Source organism: Heterodontus francisci, chromosome 13 (genome assembly GCF_036365525.1).
Source record: "Heterodontus francisci isolate sHetFra1 chromosome 13, sHetFra1.hap1, whole genome shotgun sequence".
NCBI classification, from domain to species: domain Eukaryota; kingdom Metazoa; phylum Chordata; class Chondrichthyes; order Heterodontiformes; family Heterodontidae; genus Heterodontus; species Heterodontus francisci.
Genome location: NC_090383.1, coordinates 97,937,272 through 97,962,337, shown reverse-complemented (window position 1 = coordinate 97,962,337; position 25,066 = coordinate 97,937,272). Strand labels below are relative to the sequence as shown.

General features: G+C 42.9%; 1 protein-coding gene across 1 annotated transcript in view; it reads right to left on the bottom strand.

Annotated features, from left to right (window-relative positions):
* Positions 1 to 25,066, bottom strand: part of ston1 (stonin 1) — a 113,334-nt gene that overhangs the window by 83,841 nt on the left and 4,427 nt on the right. Inside the window, exons 4-5 of the mRNA XM_068045699.1 lie at positions 19,784 to 21,616; positions 18,796 to 18,998 (exon numbers count right to left, since the gene is read on the bottom strand). Of these exons, the coding sequence (XP_067901800.1) occupies positions 18,796 to 18,998; positions 19,784 to 21,542 (1,962 nt within the window). The 5' untranslated portion in view covers positions 21,543 to 21,616. The remainder of the gene's footprint in view (positions 1 to 18,795; positions 18,999 to 19,783; positions 21,617 to 25,066) is intronic.

The following is a 25,066-nucleotide window of genomic DNA, read 5'->3' as shown; positions in this document are numbered from 1 at the left end:
TAATTGGGCAGGAGGCCAGCTTGGCGCCGAGCGTCTCCAGGAGACAAGAGCCGCCTGCCTGGCGCCAGCAGCAAAGGCAAGCAGCAGCCATGTTGGGGCCTGCCACTGCCTTGCCAAAGAGAGCAGGCAGCTCCTTAGAGGGCCAACAGCATCAACAAAGATGAAAGAAGCCATGCCGGAAAAATGAAGCTCCAGCACTAGTACTGGTGCAAGAAGGTCCATTGAAAAAGTTTAAAGACAGACAAACTTTATTTGGCCTCAGAGAGGTGCAAAGATAATAGGGTAATAATAGTAGGGGATTTCAACATCCCTTATATTAGAGGGGATAGTAATAGTGCAAAAAGCTTAAAGGGGGCGGAATTCTTCAAGTGCATTCAGGAGAGATTTTTGAGCCAGTACGTAGAGAGTCCTACAAGAGGAGGAACGGTACTGGACTTAATCCTAGGGAATGAAGCCGGACAAGTGCTAGAAGTGTCAGTGGGGGAGCATTTCGGGGATAGTGACCATAACTCTGTAACATTTAAGGTTGTTATGGAAAAGGACATAGAGGGACCGGAAATAAGAGTACTGAATTGGGGGAAGGCAGATTTCAATATGATAAAACAGGATCTGGCCAAAGTGAACTGGGAGCAGCTTCTTACAGGAAAGTCAACATCAGACCAGTGGGAGTCATTTAGAAAGGAAATTGTGAGGGTTCAGGTCCAGCATGTTCCTGTAAAGGTGAAGAGTAGGACCAATAAGTCCAGCGAACCCTGGATGTCAAGGGATATAGAGGATTGGATAAGGAAAAAAAAGGAGGCATATGGCAGATTCAGAGTGCTAAAAATAGCAGAGGCCCTAGAGGAGTATAGAAAGTATAGGGGAGTACTTAAAAAAATAATTAAGAGAGCGAAGAGGAGGCATGAAAAATCACAGGCAGATAAGATAAAGGAAAATCCCAAGGCGTTTTATAAGTATGTTAGGGACAAGAGGATAACCAGGGAAAAAGTGGGGCCCATTAGGGATCTAAGAGGCAATCTGTGTGTGGAGCCGGAGGACATAGGTGAGGTTTTGAACGATTACTTCTCATCTGTGTTCACTATGGAGAAGGACGATGTGGGTGTAGTGATCAGGGAGGGGGATTGTGTTATACTTGATCAAATTAGCATTGAAAGGGAGGAAGTATTAGCTGTATTAGCGGGCTTAAAAGTGGATAAATCCCTAGGCCCAGATGAGATGTATCCCAGGCTGCTATGTGAGGCAAGGGAGGAGATAGCGGAGGCTCTGACACAAATTTTCAGATCCTCTTTGGCCACAGGAGAGGTGCCAGAGGACTGGAAGACAGCGAATGTGGTACCATTATTCAAGAAGGGTAGCAGTGATTAACCAGGTAATTATAGGCCTGTGAGTCTATCGTCAGTGGTAGGGAAATTATGAGAAAAAAACCTGAGAGTCAGGATTAATCTCCACTTGGAGAGGCAGGGATTGATCAGGGATAGTCAGCATGGCTTTGTCGGGGGAGATCGTGTCTAACAAATTTGATTGAATTTTTCGAGGCAGTGACTAGAGGTGTAGATGAGGGTAAAGCAGTTGATGTAGTCCACATGGACTTCAGTAAGGCTTTTGATAAGGTCCCTCATGGGAGATTGGTTAAGAAAGTAAGAGCCCATGGGATCCAGGGTAATTTGGCAAATTGGATTCAAAATTGGCTTAGTGGAAGGAGGCAGAGGGTGATGGTAGAGGGTTGTTTTTGCGAATGTTGGCCTGTGACTAGTGGGGTACCGCAGGGATCGGTGCTGGGACCCTTACTATTTGTAGTGTACATTCATGATTTAGACGTGAATATAGGAGGTATGATCAGTAAGTTCGCAGACGACACGAAAATTGGTGGTGTCATAAATAGTGAGGAGGAAGGCCTTAGATTACAGGATGATATAGATGGGCTGGTAAGATGGGCGGAGCTGTGGCAGATGGAGTTTAATCCTGAGAAGTGTGAGGTGATGCACTTTGGGAGAACTAACAAGGCCAGAGAATACACAATGGATGGTAGGACCCTGGGGAGTACAGAGGGACCTTGGGGTGCTTGTCCATAGATCACTGAAGGCAGCAGCACAGGTAGATAAAGTCGTTGGGAAGGCATACGGGATACTTGCCTTTATTAGCCGAGGCATAGAATATAAGAGCAGGGAGGTTATGATGGAGCTGTATAAAACGATAGTTAGGCCGCAACTGGAGTACTGTGTACAGTTCTGGTCACCACACCATAGGATTGCAATAGAGAGGGTGCAGAGGAGATTCACCAGGATGTTGCCTGGGCTGGAGCATTTCAGCTATGAAGAGAGACTGGATAGGCTAGGGTTGTTTTTCTTGGAGCAGAGAAGGCTGAGGGGGGACCTGATTGAGGTATACAAAATTATGAGGGGCATTGAACTTTTTCCCTTAGCGGAGATGTCAATAACCAGGGGGCGTAGATTTAAGGTAAGGGGCAGGAGGTTTAGAGGGGAGTTGAGGAAAAGATTTTTCACCCAGAGGGTGGTTGGAATCTGGAACGCACTGCCTGAAGGGGTGGTAGAGGCAGGAACCCTCACAACATTTAAGAAGTATTTAGATGAGCACTTGAAACGCCATAACATACAAGGCTACGGGCCTAGTGCGGGGAAGTGGGATTAGCTTTGGACGGTTGCTTGATGGTCGGCTCAGGCGCGTTGGGCTGAAAGGCCTGTTTCTGTGCTGTAAAACTCTATGACTCATAGCAAACCCAACAGCTGTGCACGTGCAGAAGGCCGTTCAGGTTCTCCAAAATAAATTTTAAAATGCCATTCTGCACCGACATGCTCCTTAACAGGAGGCATCAGGATCCCAAGACAATCTCCAGGACCACGATTTTGAAATTGCACCCGCACTGGGTCCCGACCCCGCAGTCCTTTGAAAAATCCAACCCTGGGTCTCACAGGTTCCACGTGAGACTTATGCCTTTCAACTAGGTCTGAGGCTTGCATGCTGGATTCTCATGCAATTTGAATCAAACATTCAAATTGAATATTAAATAGTATGTCAAAAATTATCTGCTTTTCCTTCTACTTGACAGGCACTGTGATGTTAGTTAATGCTTGATCTTGCGCAATTTACAGTGTCTCAAAAAACAACGCGTGACATATTATCATTGCCTCCTCTATACCATGTGCATCACCATTGGTTGTGTACTTCTGCAGGGAGGATTTTGTTTCCTCATCGCCAGAGTAACGTGTTCTGGGGGTGCAACGAAAGATGTACTGCAAGTGTTCTGATTGGCCAGTTGCCAACCAATTATACTGCCTCACTTAATCACATCAAAAATTTATTGGGCCAGATTTTGCAACAGAAATAATGTTAACGTTGATTGGATAGTAATTTCTGGCAGCCCCACAAATGCAGTTAAACATGGAAATCAGGAAGTTGCCGATGAGATGCTGTGCTCCTCCAGAATCTGCGAATATCTGTATGTTGCCATTAAGGTACATTGAACAGTGTGAAGTTCCTATATTTACTTCGTAGATATGGACTAAGCTCACCAGAAAAAGTTAGGGCTTGTCAATTCCAATCTAAGTACCCTTTTAACAGCATGATATGTTTTAATTATTGTTGAACAATCCCTCTGGCACTAACATTTAACTTTTACAAGTATGGAGTTTCATTCCTTCAGATTTTAATTATTGTTGGAGATTTAAAACAAAATTTTAAAAACTTTTTTTAAACTTTTCCTTTCTCTTCTTTTTCTCCCTTAATCAAATCTTTCTTTAACTTGGAAACGTTGTGAACTGTGAGGATATTGTCGAACTGCAAGAGGACATAGGCAGGTTCGTGGAATGGACAGACAAGTGGCGGATTAAATTTAATGCGGAGAAGCATGAATTGATTCATTTTGGTAGGAAGAACGCAGAGATACAATATAAAATAAAGAATACAATTCTAAAGGGGGCGCAGGAGCAGAGGGACCTGGGTGTATATATGTGCATATATCTTTGAAGGTGGCAGGACAGGTTGAGAGCACAGTTAATAGAGCATACAGCATCCTAGGCTTCATTAGTAGGGGCATAGAGAACAAAAGCAAGGGAGTTATGTTAAACTGGTCGAACACTGGTTCGACCTCATTGGGTCCAGTTCTGGGCCACACTTTAGGAAAGATGTGAAGGCATTGGAGAGATAGCAGAAAAGGTTCACGAGAATGGTTCCAGGGATGAGGAGTTTCAGATACATGGATAGATTAGAGAAGTTGGGACTGTTTTCTTTGGAGAAGAGGAGGTTAAGAGAAGATTTGATAGAGGTATTCAAAATCATGGGGGCCTGGTCAGAAAAACTGCTCCAATTGGTGGAGAAATCAAGAACAAGAGTGAACAGATTTAAGGTAATTGGCAAAAGATGCAACGTGACGTGAGGAAAAGCTTTTTCACTCAGCGAATAGTTGGGATCTGGAATGCACTGCCTGAGAGTGTGGTGGAGGCAGGTTCAATCAAGGCATTCAAGAGGGAATTGGATTGTTATCTGAAAAGGAAGAATGTGCAGGATTACGGGGAGAAGGCCGTGGAGTGGCATTAGGTAAACTGCTCTTTTGGACAGCTGGTGAATCTCAATGGGCTGAATGGCCTTCTCCTGTGCTGTAACAATTCTGTGATTTTTTATTTCGCTTTCTGCATCTGAAGTCAGTGCGAATCAGGAAATAACTCTCCACTGCCTGGAATCATAGAATTATATATTAAAAGCAGTGCACCAGGAAGCACGGTTCATCAAAATCTCTGATGTCAATCCTGTAAATAAGGGAAATTCCATTATAGTACCAGAAGTACAGAATGTGTAGGCGGCATTGCAATAGGTTTTCAATGTTAAGGATGCCACATCTTGGTTGTCACAGAGTCACACACACACACCTGGAATCAAACATAGTGGGCTGGGTTTTGTGTTGGAGGCGGAGCTCATAGCGCCAGGCCGAAGAGGCAGGGGAACCCCACTTCAGCCTTTTCCTGCCCACCCCCGGCACGGTTATTCCAGAGATAACGTTTTCAGCACCAGGATCTCTGTCCCTTTAAAGATGGGGATCCCGCCTCCAAGAGCTGCCAGGCAATCACAGGGCCAGCAGCTCAGCAGTATCAGGGCAGCGCCACCAGTAGCAGTGGCCACCGCTGGTACTGCGGAGGCCTTGGATCTAGGCCCAGCGCTGGAACCCTGGACCTCATGTTAGTGAGGTGGGGTCTCTGGGGCAATGCCGGAAGGCCCCGGCAAGAGGGGGGAGGGGTAATGGGGGGGGGGTCGTAAAGTCCAGGGGAAGGGGGTGGGGTTCCTGGGAGGTGCAGTTTCCCAATTGCCCACGGAGGAGGGACCCCCTCCCCCAAGCCCGCAGGGAGGGCACCTTATTTTACAAGGCGTCTTCCCCGCATGACGGAGGCCCTTCGCCCCACCAACCCCGCCGCCCCCCCCCCCCCCCCCCAGCCCACCACTGGTTAGATCCCAGTGGCAGGGAGAAGAGGCCCTTAAGTGGCTGGTAATAGGCCTCTGAGCGAGAAGGCCATCATCAGACCCTCTATCCCCCGATCCCCCCACCACCACCCGTCGCGACTCTATGGCCCCACCCATATCTGACCCCACCTCAGGGGGGCCCAAAAAACCCAGCCCAGTAGGTGCTATTGTACAGGAATCTTGCCTGCTTTTAAAGTTCATCTTTTAAAATATTCAGTCAAATATTTTGAGAAATAGGGTTTCTGACAGGAATCACCCACTACTACAGCAGAAACACCAGAGAAATGACATAAAACTTTTGTCCTCATTAAGTTCTCTTTGTAGTAACGCATGTCAAAACCACTCAGGATGTGAGCGAAACCAGTCCAGACACATGGCTTCATCATACTTTATCTCATGTCCCAAAGGTCAGTTGTGGGGTGAATTTTATGAGCCCTCCTGCATCGGGGGTCGTGGCGGGGGACCCGGAAAATTTTTCTGAGGCCCGCCATGACCTCTGACACCGAGAAGGCCCCGCTGCATTTTACTTGTGGCGGCGAGGATCCGGTGCGTCCCCCCGCCCCCACCACTCAGTGGCGAGGCCTTCATTTCAATATATTAAGAAAGACTAATGAATGCTCATCTTATCCGGGCGGCCATCCCACGCCGATGTTCCACACCTTCGGAACTCTGTTCGGAAGACCGCTGAGATTAGAGTGCGCCACGGCGATTTGCAGCTTGCTCATAAAATTCAGCCCGTGGTCAGTTTAAAAAAAGCACTTTTGAGAGACAACATTCAGGAAAGGCAATTTAATATACATATCATAGATCGTATGAAACATCAAAAATATTTTACTTGGTGCTACAATTTAATTCCAAAAAATGAAGCATGCATTTCCAATACTAAGTCAGATCAGCCATTGGTAATATATCATTATTTCACATTGTTTGTCAGATAAGAGTACTATCATGCTAGGCCCCCACCTGCCAAGAATGAGACACATTAATTTCAAAATGAACATTGATTTTTAAACTGTTACTGGAGTGGACTTGTTAAACAGATCAGCTGTGGCTGGAAAATACATTTGCATATTAACAGACAGTATATGGAAGGACAAAGCAGCCATCCCCTGAGACATTCAACCCACAATGGACTTTTGATCACCTGAAGTTGAAGGTGGGGGAGCTCGCATTCCAGGTTGACTGCTAAGATGGCCGAATACACAAACGGACATGGTCAAACCAGCTAGTCACATGACTAACCTGCTGGGCAACCTGAGTTTTTTGAATTTGTACAGTTTTTGGGGAGAAAGCTGTTTGCTCCTGAACTGAAAAGATCTCTCTCCTGTCTGCTCCCATCTCTTTCTCACAAGCCGCTGAATCCACTGAATACACGTGAACCCCAAGAGAGAAAAGTCTCCTCCAGCGAACAAGGTTTAAGAAGAATACTGGGCCCCAGTGAAAAGCAAGATCTACCTACAATCAAGGATTCTACAGTGAGCTCGAAGAACCGTAACAACAACTCTTCAGATATGGCCTCAAACCTTTCCACTTTATTTTTCTTCTGCTCTTTTCTGTTTCTATTTGCATGTGTGTATCGCGTATGCATGCTAGTGTGGGGCACGGCGTGTATTTGTAAGCGTTAACTGAATTAGAGTTTAAGTTTAATAAATTTCAACTTTTCTTCTTTAAATCTAAGAAAGCCTGTTTGTACTGGTTTCTTTGCCTTTTAATTGGAAAGCGGTGAACAAGGATTAACCAAGGGGAGCTAAAAACACGGTATGTTCAAAATTAAACCCTGTTACAGTATGACCAAGTGAAGGCTGAAGGGAACCCTAGACCTCTTTCTCACCTGGCCGTAACAGTACCATAGTATAACTATGCTTTTCTACATTTTAAACTTTAATAAGTCAAATCATAAATGATCCAGTCATACAGCATTATGAAAACAGAGGGCTTTAATAATGAATAAACAGCATTATTCTATGGTTGCATTAGACCAAGTCATATTCACTTCTGTAGTATACTGTACTACATATACCTGTAACAATTATGCAACAATCTACAAAGCATTTTACAATGTAAGAAGACAAATGCCTTACAGTTATCCCCTTGAGAACCAAGGGAGAAATTCTACACCATAATGCAACATAATTATGTATATCTATATATATCTGTGAGGGTATGAATAAATTTTATTTCTCCTTTCCTCTTTTTTTCCTGGTACCTTTTTGTCTGCACATTTAACATTGTCAGGAGGGCAGACAGGTGGTGATTGACTTGAGCCTGCAACTTACTGCTCTGAGATACCTGCTATGAGGAACATGGGAGCAGCAGACTGCTGACTCTGAACTTTGTTCCTTTTCTGTGGAGCTTCCTTGCGGTGAATTGGAACTCAAAGGTGTAAGGTAAACATGGAGTTGAAGCCCAAAGCTTTCAATCTCATGGTGTCATGTTCACTGTAATTGCAGTGCCTTGAATTATTCCAGGAATGCTATGAGTTAAAGGAGCATCACATCATGAAAGTTGTTCATTGAACTTTTTGCTGTTTCCTTACAAATGCAAGTCACATTGAAATGCATCATTTCCACCTGATGTGCCACTTGCATATGGATGACACAGTTCTTGTCACTCTCAGAGCAAAAACGGTCTGTTAACTAATGGTTTCTTCAAACAGAAACCCTTTAAGAATGCTCCTTCTGTACATTGCTTTAAATCTACATTGTGAAACTCACTTTCAGAAAATTTGATTTTGCATATAGAATCATAAAATGTCTACAGCACAAAATCTTATGAGAAATAAAAGATTTGCATTTGGAAATTGTTTTGTCTTACAATACTCCAGGGATTAAAAAATTAAGTCTGCCTTGGATTTGAATTTCTTTTCGCCTTTTAAAATATATGATTTTCCTTGTGTTAAGTTCTTGTGCTAATCAGGGTTAGATATATGAGCACTGGGCACCTAGTGTCAACATCAAGCACTCATAGATTTGTTACAGCAGTTACAGATTAAAGTTCCCATAACAGTATTCATTACACCTACTGATGGAGGATTGGGGTGGGGGCAAATCTGTTGCTGGGTCAGGGCTTGGACAAAACAAATGACAAAATTATTACCTATTAGTTTGTGTTGTCTACATCAAACTATTGCACTGCTCTATTGTTGCTGACTTTGTGAGTATTCAAAACATTTAATAAAAGTATAATTGTTTCTATTCTCCACACAATTCTAAATTTAGTATTTGCTTTCGATTAAGTAAAGATTAGTTTTGAATATAGATTAGGCCACTATTATGACACAAAGTACTAGAGAAGAATTAAAGTTATCTACAGTCCAATAGATTCAATTGTTTGGTGATTTAAATGTTAACAGCTGTTATTAGTACCCTGCCTACAAAAAATAGGAAAGTTGATCAAATAAAGCATTTTTGATGGAAATAGTTTAATTCTAAAGCAATTTATCACCTAGGATTTGGGTAAATATTCAGATCATTAGAAGTTGGTGCTACCAATATTCAATCTGAATGCAATTAGTGTTAAGCTCCTGGTGGGCAGTATATTCTACAGAATTAACCCATAATCTTAAATGTTATTAAGGGAGATAGCAGTACACTCAATAATGTCTTGCAGTCTTTCCTTGTTACCTTGTTTAATGCTTAAAACTGCTGGCTGGAATCAGTCTGGGAGCAGACATTTTGAGTAGAGATCCCCCTCTTGTGGCACATTTCACAGTCTTGATTCATGATATCACAGGAGGGGGAGCTCGAAGCAAAATATCTCTTCCCAGGCTGGATACAAAGGGTTAGAGCTAAATGGGGTAACAAGAAGTGACTGATGTGACTGACAAGCCCACTAATTGCACAGGAATTCATCTCCCTTAGTGAAATGGCTTTGGGTATCCCTTTCTAATGTTTAACATTATGGGGAAATTCAATCCCCTTTCATATTTTAAAATCCTATCACTTCATTTTAAACGTATGAGGTGAATTTTTCCTCTAATGTTTAATCATTCAGAAATGTCTTTCATTTTCTGCTTTCTTAGCATCTGCATGAAATATTAGAAGCATTGCAATAGTCACATTTTCAAATATTATTTACATCCAACAAAGTATTTGCACAAGTTTTATAGTGTTAATGAACTACATGAGTAACATGCAAAAGACTGTTAGAATCATTTTATTGCAATTTCCTCCAAATGATAGTAACCACTGTCTCAGGGTAGCGATTTTTCTAAAGTCCAGTTCTGCATTCAATTTTTTGTACATATATTGATTTTACTCTTGCTTTTGGACTGAATCATGATTGGCTGAGAAAATGTCACATGTGAGAATTTTTTTCTTATTAATCACCACTAATTCTTCAATTCCTTTGTTGACATCACTCATTGAAGACCATTGGCCATTACCACCAAGGGATACTGGTTATTGAGCCAAAAAAAGATAGGTTTTACAAAACATTTGACAAAATTGTGAGGGGTTGATCTCCTTGGATTCTATTACTGAGCACCGCTACATATTGAGCCATCACACTACAGGATGGGCTCACTCCAATTATAGAGTGCATTCCATCCACTGGTTGCTGCTGGGGAGTCAGGAGATGCAATTTAATATAGAAATAGATGTGCATTGGTTTAAGCCTACATCTGCGGAGGTAAATAAAATACTGATTACAATTATCAGACTATAAAGCAACATTTTTGCCCCTCAGTTTAATCACAGAATAATAGAATCACACAGCACAGGAATCATTCAGCTATCATGCCTGTACCGGCTCTTTGAATCAACCTTTGAGTTGCTATGCAATTAATACCATTCCCCTGCCCTTTCCCCATACCCCTGCGATATTTTCCCTGTCAAATATTTATCCAGTTCCCTTTTGAAAATTATTATTGACTTTGCTTCCATCATCCAACAGGTAGTGCATTCCAGATCATAACAACTTGCTGCATAAGAAGTATTTCTCCTCAGCGTCTCTGGTTCTTTTGGCAATTACCTTAAATCTGTGTCCTCTGATTACTGACCCTTCTGCCACTGAAAAGCGTTTATTTTTATTTACTCAATCAAACCCTTCATGATTTTAAACACCTCTATTAAATCCCTCACTTAACTTCTCTGCTTTAAGAATAACAAACCCCAGCTTCTCTAGTCTCTCCACATAACTGAAGTCTTTCATCCCTGGTACCATTCTAGTAAATCTACTCTGCACCCTCTCGAAGACCTTGATATCCATTATAAAATGTTGTACCCAGACATAATACTCTAGCTGGGGCCTAACCAATGATTTATAAAGGTTTAGCTTAACTTTATTGCTTTTATACTCTATGCCTCTGTGTAAAGCCAATGATCCCCTTTTCCTTTTAACAGCCTTCTCAACTTGGCCTGCCTTCCTTCAAAACTTTGTGTTATGTACACCTCAGGTTACTCTGTTCCTGCAACCCCATTAAAATTGTAGATTTAGTTTATATTGCCTCTCCTCATTCTTCTTACCAAAATGCATGATTTCACAATTCTCTGCATTAATTTTCATTTTCCATGGCCGGGATTTTACCCGAAGCAGACGGGAGCCAGCCACCGACTAAAATGTCGGTGGCGGACCCGTTTCCGCCGGGCCTGTGGATTCGACCCGTATTTTGTGGGTCCTCGGCCTTTAATTGTTCTGAGGCGGGACATCCACCCGCTTAAGGCAGGAAGTCCTGCCTAATACAGCTGCCGGCCAATCAGTGGGCCGGCAGCTCTCTGTCCCATCTGTGCCACTGGGAGTGGTGGCCACTGTTGGGACTGCAGCCCAGCCTGCAGAAGAAGATATCGGGGAGGCCTGGACCTAAGATAAGTTTTTGCTGCCTCACCAGGGTGATAAGTCGGGACTCGTCAAGGCAAGGGTAGTTGATTAGGTGGACGGGGGGGGCCATGTGGGGGTGGTTGGGGCAGCGGGGGCTGCCCTCCATCGGGCACAAAGTGCCTGATCAGGAGAGACCCCCCAGGCCGTCAGAAAGATGCCTGCTTTTGCTTTTGCGTAAAATCCAAGTGGAGGCAGGCGAAGGCCCTTAAGTGGCCACTTAAGGGCCTTGATTGGCCTGGGGCTGGCAGCGGAGACGGGAATGGGTCAGGAAGGGCCCCCCAAGCCTCCCACTCCATTTTACGCCACCCCCCGCCACCATCCCGCTCTTTGGGGGGGACATAAAATTCAGCCCCATGTGTCTGCCCAATTCACAAGTGTGTCTATGGGCTGTATTTTAACAGCCTGCCGTCACTCTTGACGGCGAGCTCAAAAAATGGCAGCCTGCACCTTAGAGCCGCTGCGATTTCCCGCACGGCGGCTCAATTAAATGGCCAGGGCACCCCCCACCCCCCCGCCACCCCGAGTCACTTGGAGGGGGCTGGCTGTCTGAAGCCAGCAATAGCGTCAGCTGCCTGCACTGGCACCATTTTTAAAGGGCAGCCAGCCCTGCTGGCAAATTTGACTTTTTAAAGTGTACCTCCCCAAAATTTACAAAATAAAATTGTCCCACCCCTTTCCAACCCCCCAATAAAAATTACAGCAAGTTTTGCCTTTCGCCCCATAACATTTACCTGTGAATTCTGACCTTCCCCCCGCCCCCCACGACTGCAGAAAGTTGAAAGTGCACCCCTTCCCACCATCCCCTACATTGATGATGCATATTTCACCGCGCACTCCCCCCCCCCCCCACCCACCGCAGTAAAAATTTTAGCTCCTCCCTCCTCCCCACCAGTGTCACACCTGCTTTCCCCAGACGGGAAATTGAAGGCACGAGAGTGCCAGCCACCACGCTGAAGATTGTGGCAGGCCTGGAAGATTCAAGGTAAGTTGATTTAAAGTTATTCATCTCATTAATTTAAATATTTTAATCCAGGTCCTGTCGCCCAGCAGCTGGGGTCTGCCACGGAGCCTCGCCACCGCCGGGAGGATTGAGCTGGGCCCAGGCGTCGGCCTTGGTGGCGGGCCTCTGCCACAACCATCCTCCGGCACCCACCCCCGCCACAGAGCCCGACGTCATGAGCTTGATAAAATCCAGCCCTATATTCACCTGAAGTCTGATCCTCATTATTTATTACATTTTTGAGTTTCGCGCCATTTGCAGACTTTGAAATTATGCCCTGTGTACCCACATCCCAGTCACTAGTATATATCAAAAAAGCAGAAGACTGTAAAATAAAACCATTCCTCCATAGATTAGTGAAATTACCTTGGGTATACAATAATTCCCTCACCGTAGGCAGTGATGGAGAAGCAACGCATAGTACCACTCTCTATACCGAGTGCCCAATCTCAGTCACAATATGCCGGCTGACCGGGCAGAGCTAGGCATCTTCCCACAGGAAGTGGGAAACATCAAATGGAGGGCCTCCACAGGTCACCTTTGCATGACAGCAGCTAAAAGTAGCACCGATGATGGGTCTAGAATCAGATGTTCTACCATCCCAGATATGCGAGGTCCACAGCTGGGGTAGCGGGCAAGACGGAGGTGAAGAGCCAGGGAAAATATATAGTTGTACAGAAAGGGTAAGATATTATCAAAGAATGATGTCCTCAACCTTGAACATTACCACACATTCCATATCACTTCTGAAACACTCAGGTCAACAGGTTATTGCCATAATCTTAAAACTATAGTCAATATATGTTACAATATAATGCTGGAGATTATGTATACTGCAATGTTCATTGGGTCGCACAATCTCCCGGTTTGTCTGGATCTTCTCCTTCGATTCTAATCCACTTCTTTTCGATTTCAACCTGCAGTGAAAATCATTTCAGAATAAGTAAAGAGGAATTAGACCGACTAGAGCAACAAGAGAGAGATAAAATGTTAAGTTAGTAACTAGTAACTGGTTTAATGTGTTTTGTGAATGGCTTTGTTCAATCAGATGTAAGGAATCGACAACTTAACCAAAAATAAGCCAAAAGGTGGCCTAAAACACCAACACTTATGGACTGTTATGTCCAAGTGACTTATAAGACTAAGACATGGGTCTGCAACCTGCAGCTCCGGAGCCACTTGCGGCTCTTTAACATCTCATTTGCGGCTCCCAATTTTTTCCAGTTGGATCACATTATCATGAAAAAAGCCTAAAAAAATTAAGTCAGAAAAAGTAAGACCTGCGGTTTTATTGTGGAAATGAAAGGCTAATCATTATGCTGCACTTTGCGGTTTCATGTGTTAATTTTAACAAAAAACATCATTGTGCTCTAAATAAATCTGTTTGAGTGTTATAGCTACAACATGGTTCTAGATAATGCCTTTGGTTCGAGATGATAATATCTTGCGATGTGCTATTAGAAGTTTTTTTTAATCACGAGAATGAATAGCCGAAAAAATTGTCTTAATTCTATGCATCTTACGTTACTGACAAAATGATATAAAAAAATTCCATTTATCATCAGATCTGTCATAAAAACACAAAGACAAAAAGCATTCTTTCAGTTTTATATGGAAATTTCTTATTACTTTTTTATTCAAGGTGAGAACTTGCTGTTTTTCCATTAAATTAATATGGTTCACCATTTTAACATTTTCTTTCCGAACATGCTTATTCATGCAAATTGACACATAAAATCTGAACATGCATATACTGGAGATATGCAGAAAAAAAGCAAAAAAAAGACACAAAAAACATGTAAAAAAGATAATTCAGAGTTTGTTCTATTTTAATTTCCATTTTTTTCTCTTAATACATAAATCCAATACATGCATTCTGTTTATTATACATGCAAATCATGCATTCTACCAAAGACACTTGGCAATTAGCCATGTAATTGGTTTAGAAATGCCGAATTTTCATCTAACTGCCAGTAGTTTTTTTTTTAGGCAACTTTTTTTTTTAAAAAGGCTCATCAGGTTAAAAAAGTTTCTGACCCCTGCACTAAGACTTGTATCCAATCTTATTGAAATTAGAATATTTTTCTGTGGTATACATAGGTGATGCATTCCATGATGAAGCATAAATTTGAATTTGCTTGATTAACACTGAGGTCTTAGAGTGGAATTATTGCTAGTGTACAACCCAAAATAAAATTTCAATCTGATAAATTAAAATGACCATTTTGTGGGTTGGAGTTCCACTTGGGATGGGGAGAATCATTGGCCGGAATTTTACACCCCCCCCGGTGGCGGGGAGGGGTGCGTAAAATGGAGTGGGAGGCTGCAGGGGCCTTCCTGACCCGCTCCCATCTCCGCTGCCAATTTACGCTGGGTGGCAACAGCGAGAAATGGCCTTCCCGCTCTGGGCCAATCAAGGCCCTTAATGGCCAATTATCTGCCGCTTAAGGGCCTCCACCCGCCACCACAGGTATTTTGTGTTTGTCTGGCAGGCGGCTAAAGCCTCAGAAAGCCCACCAGATGAAATAAGGCGGCCTTCTGGTTGGCCCTCCTGATCGGGCACCCTATGTCCCCTGGAGAGCCACCCCCGAAGCCCCAAACACCCCCAACGCACAACATGAAATTGCCCCCCTTGCCTCGCTGGGGCCCAACCAATTGTCCTTAGCAAGGCCCTAAAAACTTGCCTTTTCTATGGGGCTGTCCAACATCTTCCACTTGCAGCTGGGTGTAGTCCACTGATTGGACGGCAGCTCCATTAGGCAGGACTTTCTGCCTCAATGAGATGGAATTCCACCCAAGACCAATTAAGGGCCTGGGGAGCATAAAATCCAGTCTGGATCCCCAGGCCTGGCAGAGGCAGGCTCGCCACCCACTGTAAAATTCCGGCCATTGTCCTGATTATCAATTTTGGACCCACATCTTCCTTCTCTGGGACAGGGAATGTTGGAGAGCTTTGCTGGAAATTCTGGGCCCTTCTGTGAATGGAGTAGGGCACTTTTTTAAAAACTTTTCTCATTTTGGTTCCTTTTTTGCCCTTTTTGAATTACATTGAAGGGGGCCAAAGAATATAATTAACATTAGTTTGATACATTTGTAACACACTTTGTGGTACTGACGCTACATGTTTTGGACTAGATATCAACTTGCGTTTCATTTTGTCGTGTGGTTCAATTTAAAATAAGTAAAAGGTTATCTGTTTAAAAAATGATTATTACATTTGGTTCTCTAATAGTCCATACAACTGCCTGAAAATATCATAATTATAGGCAATAAATACTACATTCTTGGACCTTTTATGTTGAAATGACTTTGGTATTAGTAACAAATATATTAATTTGTTTGTGTGAAATTTTTTGTCTGTCAGTTTAATTCGTTTATTTTAAATGGGTTTACCTTTGTTAAAATATGGATAGAAGAAATTTACACAAGAAGTTTGTTACTAATATCACACAACATGCTTTCAACGTTTTTCAATTCATCAACATAACTAAATGGAAAATGCAGTGAGCAGATAGCCAACTAATGTTGACAATTTTTTTCTGTTTCCTTCTTCTCTTTGTTCTGTCATCCATCATTGCCCAAACAGAGAGAAGTTAAGTTATCAAAACGACACCGCCAACTTTGGTTTTTTGTGTAAAATCAATTGAACGCGGTAGGGAATTTTCAACTGAAGTTTTCACCTGAAAAATGGCCAACCGGCAGAGAAAAATCTGGTGAAATCGGGGTCCTACGCCTCGTGGAGAAATGGGCAGAGTTTGCACAGTGCTGCTAGTCCCCATTTCTCTAGATGTTGAAAGGTCTAAAGGGACCACTGGAGGCCTCTCCAAAAAGATAATCTTTCTGTTTTGTTTTTTTTAAAGATTTCAGCGGGCAAAGAGGAACTGATCTTCTCCACCGGGCCCCATAAAAATCTTCTGGCCTCTTGCCAGCCCATTCTCTTACCACCTCTCTCCCATTCCACCACCACCCCCTGCCAGCATCTGTTCTCCCATAAAAACAGCCCTTAGTCACCAACTGGCTGCATGCTACAGCTGGTCAATTTTCCACCACAGTAAACAAGCTAACTGCAGCAGAGTTCCAGGAAAAAAATATAGACAAAAAATGGTACTGGAATCTGTGTGAGGCTCCTGACTGCCGCATTGTGTGGGTACATGTGGGCACACTGATGATATCGTGCAGTTACTGGTGTCTCTCAGTCACAGCTTATTATCCTATTTTGTGCAGGATAGCAAGATTTAACTGAGAGATACCAGTAACTATGCAGGCAGAGCCTTTTATAATATTTAAGATTGGTTAGGAATGGTGTATACTTTCCCTGCAATGTTAGTATTCACAGTGCAGTTCCCAGTCAGTAAATCTACCAAATCCACGGTAGAAATTTATCATAATTTAGCAGGATTTGTCAGCCTGGCACAGTACAGGAGCCATAGGGTTGGCTGGTGTAGGAAATAAAATGTAAGACTCAGGAGTATCACCTTGTTTGGATCAGCAAGGGTATTTGCCTAGAACTGGGATTAAAGCCCATAAATTGAGCTTTTAAAAATCTTACCCATGCTACACCTGTCCTGGGAATAATTAGTGCTCACACTGGATACAAAAGCTTGAAAAATGTTTCACTTCCCAACCTTTAGCATTCATTATTTCAGTAAGCAAAAAATTCACTTGTACAAAATAAATCAGGGTACAGAAACTGCAACCTTACTTTTTCAAATTTCCAGTAAGCCTTGTGACAACTGAAACCACATCATTCCATTTTACAGACATTAACAGGAAACATTTTCATGAGGAATATTTATCATTCTTTCCGATAGTAGGTTTCTACATGCAGATGTAACAAGAAGTTTCAGTGAGCATAGCTAAATTGATTCCAAATTTGTGGCTGTTGTGGTGTGTCAGGCTGACAATTCCTGCCTACTTATGGCAAGGTTTCTACTGTGGATTTGGTACTAACAAGGGACTGGATTGTGAATACCAAGTTTTCCTTTGATGTAGGCCAAAAAGTTCACTCTTTCTCTGTAAAATCAGAGCTACAATGTTTGATTACTCTGGTAGATACACAGATATGTGTCATCTCAGGTGCCACAAGAAGGGCAATGGTAATACGTAAAGGGACTTCATGACTATCTTAACCTAATGGAACATAGTGAATCACACTAAGTAAATTTGTTGAATTATCTAAGACAAAAGCTTTGCTGTGTATTGTATTCAGGAAGGCCTTTTTTCAGCAATTCTTCATTTCAGGCTTTTGAAGAAGTGGCCGATGGATCAAAATAGCCAAGAGGAGAGATTCCCAACTGAAGAAATTCTTCATTGCACTTCAGTCATCATACCACAGTTTAAAAATAAGGGGTCGCCGATTTAAGACGGGGATGAGGAGAATTTTTTTCTCACAGGATTGTGAGTCTTTGGAACTCGCTTCGCCACATAGCAATAGAGGCAGGGTCATTGAATATTTTTAAGGCAGAGGTAGATAAATTCTTGACTGACAAGGAAGTCAAAGGGTATCGGGGGTAGTTGGGAAAGTGGAGTTGAAGCCACAATCAGATCAGCCATGATCTTATTAAATGGCGGAGCAGTCACGAAGAGGCCAAATGGCCTACTCCAGCTCCTAATTCGTTTATTCGTATGTACTTCCAATGTCATTCTTCAGTCACACTTCAGAATCACACATGTATATGCAAATGTCTGTGTCGTGAATCAGCAACAAATGGCAACTGAACTGCTGGACTCATAACAATAAGGAAATAGCGAGAAGAATTCAAAGCACCTATCAAGAACTTCAAAGTATTACCAATCAGAAAATGGTCAGTTTGCAACAATTATCAGTAAAGAAAAATGAACCATTAAATTACTAGTGGAAGTGGAAGACACTTTAAGAGAACTTGCACAGGTGCAATGGGCCAAATGGCCTCCTTCTATACTGTAAACATCTTTGATTCAATAAGTCCTGAGCACTATGAACACAAGGTCAAGGCTCTCAGATGATAACAAATGGACAGGAAGAGGAGACCTTGTGGGATCTAGAAGTTATTGGGGAGCAAAGGAAGCACATGGGAGCAGCAGTGCAACCTTATATAAAGAGTTGGGGTGGATATCAAGGGCAGATCTGAGAGTTGGAAAAGGAGGAGAGCCATAACAAAATAAGTTGTAGGGGAATCACATAGTAACCTCCGTAGTAAGTGCCTCAGTGATGAAATAGAGAACCCAGAGAACAGAGTATGGGAACAAAAGAATTTAGGAAAAAGGTTGGGATGTTGAGAACTCTTCAGCATCCACTGGTAGATTTTCAGATTGAACACCCAACCTACTAATAACATCACAAACTGAGTTAAGAAATAGAAAGTTCTGGCCTGACTGAAATCCTGCAAATCATTTCAAGTTACTTTACTGTGTCACAGTGTTTAATAAGTTAGCAGGTTCAATTCAATTTTACAGGCATATCCTGTTTACTACACAACAGAATCTCAAAACGGAAACACTTTCAAACAGGAAAACTGTATAAAAATGACCTGGTAGTGGTATCGAGCCTTTTGGTGAATGTGCTTCTCTGGCTGGATGTCACTTTCTGCCCCAAATGATTTTACTTTCGCTTTGGAAGCTGATGTGTCGGGAACTTCAAACTCCACAGCAATGAATGTCTTCCACTCTGAGGGTATTTCTTGGTCGGAACCCAGCTCAAGTTTGCAAGAAAAACAGTGTGGATGGTCAGATGCTACAAGAAAAAAGGAGGGAAGTTTATTTCACAGAGAGGTGAGAACAAATAAGTTGACCACAATCAAATTTTCATGGTAATTGTTTTCAAGCAAGGACTAAAGTTGTTGATATTCATTATGGCTGGCAAATAAAAGTGTTATGATTGAAATTACTGAAATATCAAAAAGATGCAATATTAAAATAATTTATAAAAATGTAACTGCCACTATGTGAAGTATTACTTTATGCCATGATTTCTATTTTCAAAGGGTAAATTTGTTAAGCAATGTTTTATTAATCTCCACATCCACAGTGGATTCAGTTTTCAATAACACAAGTGGTGGATTTTCTTTTCTTTGAATTTATTTTCTGAGCTTGTCCGATGACTTAACTCATCATTTTCCCGCTGAAAGGGAAGACAGTTAAATGTGCTCCCAGGTTTCTACTAGTAGCACTCTGAATGAAGAGAGAATTTATGAGATGAAGCCAAGTTGACATGCTTTTCTACTATTCTTCCCTCCCTGAGGGAAAGTGTCTCTTCTTGGCTCAGCCCAGATGAGTTGTGAAGATGGCTGATAGCTTGGAGAAAGTAAGGTTATTCCTATTCTTTACACTTTAGCAGATAAATATTAAAATTTTAGAATTACTGAAAGATTGAGTGTTCAAATTAAAGTCTGCTGATATGAAGTTATGGAGACATTCTTATGATTGGATATCAGTACCTATGTGTACATCACCAGCTTAATGTTCATCAGATGACCCAGTTTCTACATTCTGTTCTGCAATTATAATGATAGAATATACCTGCATTCTTGTCAGGTAGTCTATCAATCCTCCAGACAATTGCCCTGAAAGCGTGCTCATACTTAGCCGTGCCAATGGTGACTTGCATTACTGGTTCACCGCCTGTCGTGCTAACAGAGCCAAGTCGAGCATTCCGATTCATTTTAGCCTTCAAGGACTTCTGTCTGAAGAGATTCACAGTGCGAAATATTTTGAACCAAGCCATGGGAACAGGAAACCGTATCATCACATTTTCACACTGCTTGGAAGGGAGTATGTTTTGAAGATTGGAAAAAGCAGAGGACATGACTACAAATGCTTGCAATTCTGTGTAGGCTCCGTGAACTGTCACCAGACCCTTTAACAAAAAGGGAAGCTCAGGATTATCACACACTGTTTTGAAGCGCATCAGTTCCAATCTACAAGCATCAGGTGGGGTGAATTTAACAATTCTAGATTTCTCAAACTCATTTTCTTTCACACACTTATGAACACGGTAGTCACAGATCTGAATCCATGTGTTATCGAGATCATTTTTCAAATAACTACAGTCTCTTTTTTGAAGCTGCAAATCATTAAGAGACAAAAAACATTCAACATTGCCATTAGTGAAGCACAGACAATGAATGTGGGTCACCACCGAAGCTTCAAACAGTTTTCCTTCTCTTGTAAATTTTCCCCAGAAGTGATCTGTTATTTCAAGTGTCATTTCTTGCTCTTCATAGTTCTTTCTGCGCTGTGTGAGGAGAGGCAGTTTCATAAGCTCCTCTTCAACTGCACCAATGAAGTCTGTGAAATCCCTGTAGTCAGTTGTTCCAAACTTTAACACCTGCTCAATCTCCGCTTCATGTAGGACTTCAGTTTTTGGGTGATATTTGCGTTTTTCTGTGTATGACACATGTTCAATCTTCACCGTGTGGATCTTTCCTGACTCCTTGTAGCTCTCCAACTTGGGTTCTGAAAGTCTGCAGTAAGGTTGCAACTGAAATTCTTTAAAAGGTTTCTCAAGGCCCTGCTCATAATATAGTTGTAAAATTCCACCAGCCAGGAGGTTCAGATAGATTGGGCCCCACTGACGAGAAGACATCATGTTCTTCTTCTCAGGGATCCTCATCATTAAAGGCCAACCATTTTTGCAGTCGATTCTGAAGAGATTCCTCACAATAGATGAAGACATTTGAGCTTTAAGTTGTTTACTTTCTGAAGATGTCTGAGAAGGTTGGAAATCCTCTGCTTGTATCTGTTCAAGCTTTTGGCAAAGAACAATCTGAGGGCAATTACTCTGACTTGTATGATGCCCTCTCATTTCCTTGGGAGGATGGTTACCATGAAAAAAAGTGTTTGTGGCATTAGTGGCTGAAGTGTTACTGGCCTGGTTACTTTCCTGTTCACGGTGAGAACCACCAATCCCTGGATTACAGCTCTGATTCCAAAATGGGTTAGCATATCCATTCCCATTGTTGTGTGACCTAAACTGATCGGTTTGTGACAGTTCGTCGATCTTAAAGAAGTAGTTATCCCGAGATGGGCTTGGTGTAATCGGTGTCTGAAGCCCAGACAGTGGGGTGCAAGGAAAGCTTGTGAACGGTGAAGAAAGAGGTGTGTTACTTCCAGACGCAGATCTCCTGGATGTATCATGTTGAGAAGAAAGATTCAGCACCAAGCCATTGGATTTGAACCCATGGTGATTCACATTATCTGAGGTGAAGGAATGTTTCGGTGACTGGAAGCCATAATCATCATCAAAAGTGACCCAGTTTGGATTAGTGACAGAAGACATGTTTAATTTGTGTGTTCAATTCATAAATAACTCCTCTTTTCACTGTTCTAGAAGATTGGTTGCAACATACCCTGCTGAAAGAACAAAATAATAAACAGTTTTTTTCTTAATTTGGTGATCTATGGTACTAAATGTTAAATTATATCAGGTAACAGATGAACAGAAAGCGATCTATCTTTTGTCAAACAGTATGGGCCTTAAAGTTTCACTGTAACAGCAAAATAATACATTATGCGTGATGTAATATATTACTGCTGCCCTTATACATCATTCAGCTTACTGTGAGCAACAAAATAAGAGAATCACAAGTACATAATAAAAGTTTTGCACCAGATATCATGCTTCAGAGGGTTAAATATAGACACAGATACAAAACAACCTTTATGAAAAAGAACACAAAATCCAGAGATCACTGTAAACAATCACTGCAGTTTCCAGCTAGCTACAATTACCTTGATTTATCTATTTTAAGCTTAAAAGTGTCAGGCTAATTTAGCAGCTGAACTTCATATTGAAGCTTCTCATGCTATACTAATGGCCCTCAGGCAATAATCATGAGAGATCTGCTGGTATCAATATATATTTTTAAATCAGTGGATGGAAAATTGTGGATTATGCACACGTGCAATTCCTAAATATGCACCAAATGCATGAGGCTCTTTGTGGGAGCACATGAGCAGAAAATTTATCCTCTAGTTGTAATTTGATTAACCCCAATACTTTTGTTCCAATTATCTCATTTGGTAAATTATTTCAAACAATTATCTTGTCTTTGAGTAAAGGTGTTCTGCTGTTATCTATCTAAATTTACTTCTAACCAATTTGCACATAAGGGGCTGAATTTTGTTTTCATGCCACCGGGAGCAACGGTGGGTGAGAAAAATGGCTGCCCGCATGCACGAGCCACGCACTGCCACGCAGCCGCAATCTTCAGCCTGAGATCTTGGAGAGTTGCAAGACTGGAGAAGATTGCAGATTTAGGGAGGAGCAAGGCCATGGAAGAATTTGAAAACAAAGATAAGAATTTTAAAATTGATGGGGGGAATTTTATGCTCTCCCCTGCAGCGTGTTTGAAGGTGGGGAGAGCATATAATCAGGTGGGATGGTGGCAGGCGGGGTCTCCGTCACCTTCCCACCTCCGCCAAAATTAAGTCTGGGGTGGGAAGGCCTGTGAATGGCCTTCCTGCTTCACCACCAATTGAGGCCCTTAAGTGGGGCAGTTAATGTGCAATTAAGAGCCTCATCCTGCCGCAGTCAGCCGAGCAGTGGGCGAGCCTATCGCCGCATGGGAAGCACAGCAAGAGAAACTGTGTGAGTTGCTTGCCGGCTGCGAGGGATGGGGTCCCTTGTAAAAAGGCCCAGTGCCTGAACAAGGGACCCAGCATAAGGAATGGGGGGCCCTCTGAGAGCCAACCCCCTGTCTTTGCTGCCGACCCCTCTACAACCCCCTCACCTACCTGCAGCCTGGGTCCAGTGCCGCTCCTCGGCCTGGGGTGGGTGCTTCATTACCTCCGCAGTGGCACTGCTCAGTTAAAGAGCTGCCTGATTGGCTGGCAGCTCAGAGGGCGGGACTTTCATCGCCGGGGTCCTTTATTCCATGGAAGGCACGCCGCTGTCCAGTTAAGTACTTAATTGACACTTAATTCGGCGGGCCTCCCACAGAAGGGGCAACACAGTGTTCTTGACGGCACTTTTGCTGGAGATCGAGACCCCTGATGCCAGGATATAATATGGCCAAGGTGTTGCTTAACTGGGAATCTGTGTAGGTCAGCAACCACGGGGTGATGGGTGAACGGAACTTGGTGTGAGTAAGGACAAGGGCAACAGAGTTTTGGATAACCCCAAGTTTACGGAGAATAGAAAGTGGGAGGCCAGCCAGGAAGTACTTTGGTATAATCAAATCCAGAAGTAACAAAGGCATCGGATGAGGGTTTCAGCAGATGAGTTAAGGCAGGGATGGAATCTGGTGATGTTAGTTGAGTGATCACAGCAATAGCGGTAACAGAAATCAGACATGCTCCAAGCATAATTGAGCAGAGTGGCTCAGTGGAAGTGTGCTAGGCCCATTACCCAAATGTCAATGGATCAAAACCATTCTCTGCTACAGCAATGTCAACTTTTGTGTCTCAATTGGTAGCACTCTCGCCTCTGAGTCAGAAGGATATGGGTTCAAGTTCCACTCCAGGACTTGAGCACAAAAGTCAAGGCTGGCACTCCAGTGCAGTAGTGAGGGAGTGCTGCACTGTTGAAGGTGCTGCCTTTTGGATGAGATGTTAACCCGAGGCCCTGTCACCCCTCTCAGGTGGATGTAAAAGATCCCATGGCACGAATTCAAAGAAGAGTTAGGGGAGTTATCCCCAGTCTTGGCCAATATTTATCCCTCAATCAAGTTCACACAACAGGATATCTGGTCATAATCACATTGCTGTTGTGGGAGCTTGTTGTCACAACTCGGCTGCCATTTTTGCTACATTACAATAGTTAACACATTCCAAAAATACTTCATTAACTGTAAAATGCTTTGTGACATCCAGTCGTTGTGAAAGATGCCATATAAATGCAAGTCTTTTATTTTTGAGAAGGATTTCAGACTGCTTAAAAAAAGTCAAAACACCTTCAATTTTAGCAGAAAAATATCTTTCTGTTTTTCAGCAAGAGAACCCAGACTAGGATAGCACATCATGGATTTTTACAAAAATATAATTTTGGGGCTGTAATTATTGTTCAAAGAGGAGTGACTGTAAAATTGACACTATTCTTTATAATGCTGTTACAGTATTTATCTGTGAGGGTTAAACTCATTGGGCTGAATTTTATTCTCTCACTGCCAGGAGCGGTGGTGGGCGAAAAAAATGGCGGCCCACAAATGCGGCCCACACGCCGCCATGCCGCCGCGATCTAGCGTGCAGCGGCTCATTTCCATCCACAGGGTGGTCTGTTGCCCCCCGCCCAATCAAATGACGGGGGCGGGCTTTATGATGCCGGCAACGGCGTCAGCTGCCTCTGCGCAGGTGCTGGCGCCATTTTTAAAGGGCTGCCAGACCTGCACAGAGAGTACAAAGTTCAACCCCGAACCCACCCCCCCCCACTACACTGTACATAAATGTGTGACCCCCCCCCAATACACAGAAAATAAATGCTGGCCCCATTCCCCCCCCAAAACACTAAAAATCCTAAATTCCCCCCTTCCCCACCTTGGTGGCGCCAGCTTTCCCTGGAAGGGAAAGTGAAGGCCTGTGAGTGCCGCCTGTCACACGGATGATCACGGACAGCCGGTAAGATCGTGGGGAAAAGCATGTTAATTTATTCAGGTCCTTTATTTCAATATTTAAAGTTGGGGCCCATCGCCGAGTGACGGTGTGGGGGGCTGCCTCGGAGCTCGCTGCTGCCGGGAAGATTGGGCCCAGCAATCCCGGCGTCGGACTCCGTGGCGGGACGCTGCTGTCAGGAGTTCAACAAAATTTAGCCCATTATCGTCATATATCCTTTTTTCCTTTATTCCTGGTCTCTATAATCTGGAATCA